At 46.7% G+C, this 1094-nt stretch overlaps 1 protein-coding gene across 2 annotated transcripts in view; it reads left to right on the top strand.

Annotated features, from left to right (window-relative positions):
- Nucleotides 1–646: 646 nt before the first annotated feature.
- The window catches only part of LOC119581615 (protein wntless-like), a gene marked incomplete in the record, with an annotated part of 25965 nt that continues 25517 nt past the window's right edge, over nt 647–1094 (top strand). For both annotated transcript variants that reach the window (XM_037929733.1, XM_037929732.1), the window contains 1 exon segment: nt 647–841. In XM_037929733.1, the coding sequence (XP_037785661.1) occupies nt 736–841 (106 nt within the window).

Below are 1094 nucleotides of genomic sequence, written 5' to 3'. Positions count from 1 at the left end.
GAAGAGGTGTGTCGCCGTAATGCATGTTTACCGACTCGTTTCCTCAGGAAATTCCCATGTTGGTAACTGTCCCATGCGACAGCGTCTGATTTATTTACATTATGGTAATACTACATTAACTTCTAATTACATGGAACCATACTTTACATGCGGACGTAAAGCAGGTGAAGCAGGGCTGTATTCCATTTATTTACGGGCGTTTTTACAAACAGTCAGTTCATTTCCACGGAGCCTCTTGTCATCAAAAACAAGGAAGAAATATTTAATGTTTCATAATGTACTGCGACGCGAATAGCAAACTTTCGATTGTTTTGTAATCTTATGCACAGTACTCTTTAAGAGAGTAAGATACCGTTACGTAAAAACCCCCTTTTTATATGAAATACATAAATAATGTAGACAGTTCCCTAAAATAATTTTGGCAAGTCTGCGTTACAACCGCTGCCAGACGCACGTCAAACGTCTCTTTTCCCCATAATCCTAAATCAATTCACTCCATCATCCTATCTCCCCCATCCAACATTTCAACCCACATATAAAGCTTCAAATCACACCTCATTTTCTAATGTGGATATGCATTTCGTAAGTCCACAGTGGGAAGGGAAGGACACGTTTTCCGAGTTCACGCATGTCAGTTCACATTTGGAAGCGAAGGAGGTCGGAGAGTCGATAGCGAGAGGGAAGCCCTTTGCTACTTATCCTGCAGGAATATCGGGGTCTGGACATCGCCCGACGATGGCGGGGGCTATAATAGAAAACCTGAGTGGCCGGAAATTAGGCATCTTGATCGGTTTCCTGATGATATGCCAAATCGCCTGCTTCCTTGTGGGAGGATTGATTGGTAAGTCGAGGCCCCGGACGAGACGCAACAAAGGGACCCGCAGGAACCAGCCAAGATTTCGCTCCCTGTTCAGGAAAAATGGGCTGCGTGTCACGCTCTCACGCCTTACCCCGTGGTTCCTGCGTGTTTGCTTGAGCTCTGAAGGTGGTGTGCGGGGAGGGAAGGGGAGTGTGTTTGAGGTTTCCGAGTAGCTTGCTTGTGGAGGACGGATGCTGCAGGCGGTGGGGGAGCATCGCGTCTTGGGGCTCGAGAT

This window comes from Penaeus monodon, chromosome 15 (genome assembly GCF_015228065.2).
Source record: "Penaeus monodon isolate SGIC_2016 chromosome 15, NSTDA_Pmon_1, whole genome shotgun sequence".
NCBI lineage: Eukaryota > Metazoa > Arthropoda > Malacostraca > Decapoda > Penaeidae > Penaeus > Penaeus monodon.
The sequence above is the reverse complement of the archived record's forward strand: the minus strand, read 5'-3'. Positions and strand labels throughout refer to the sequence as shown.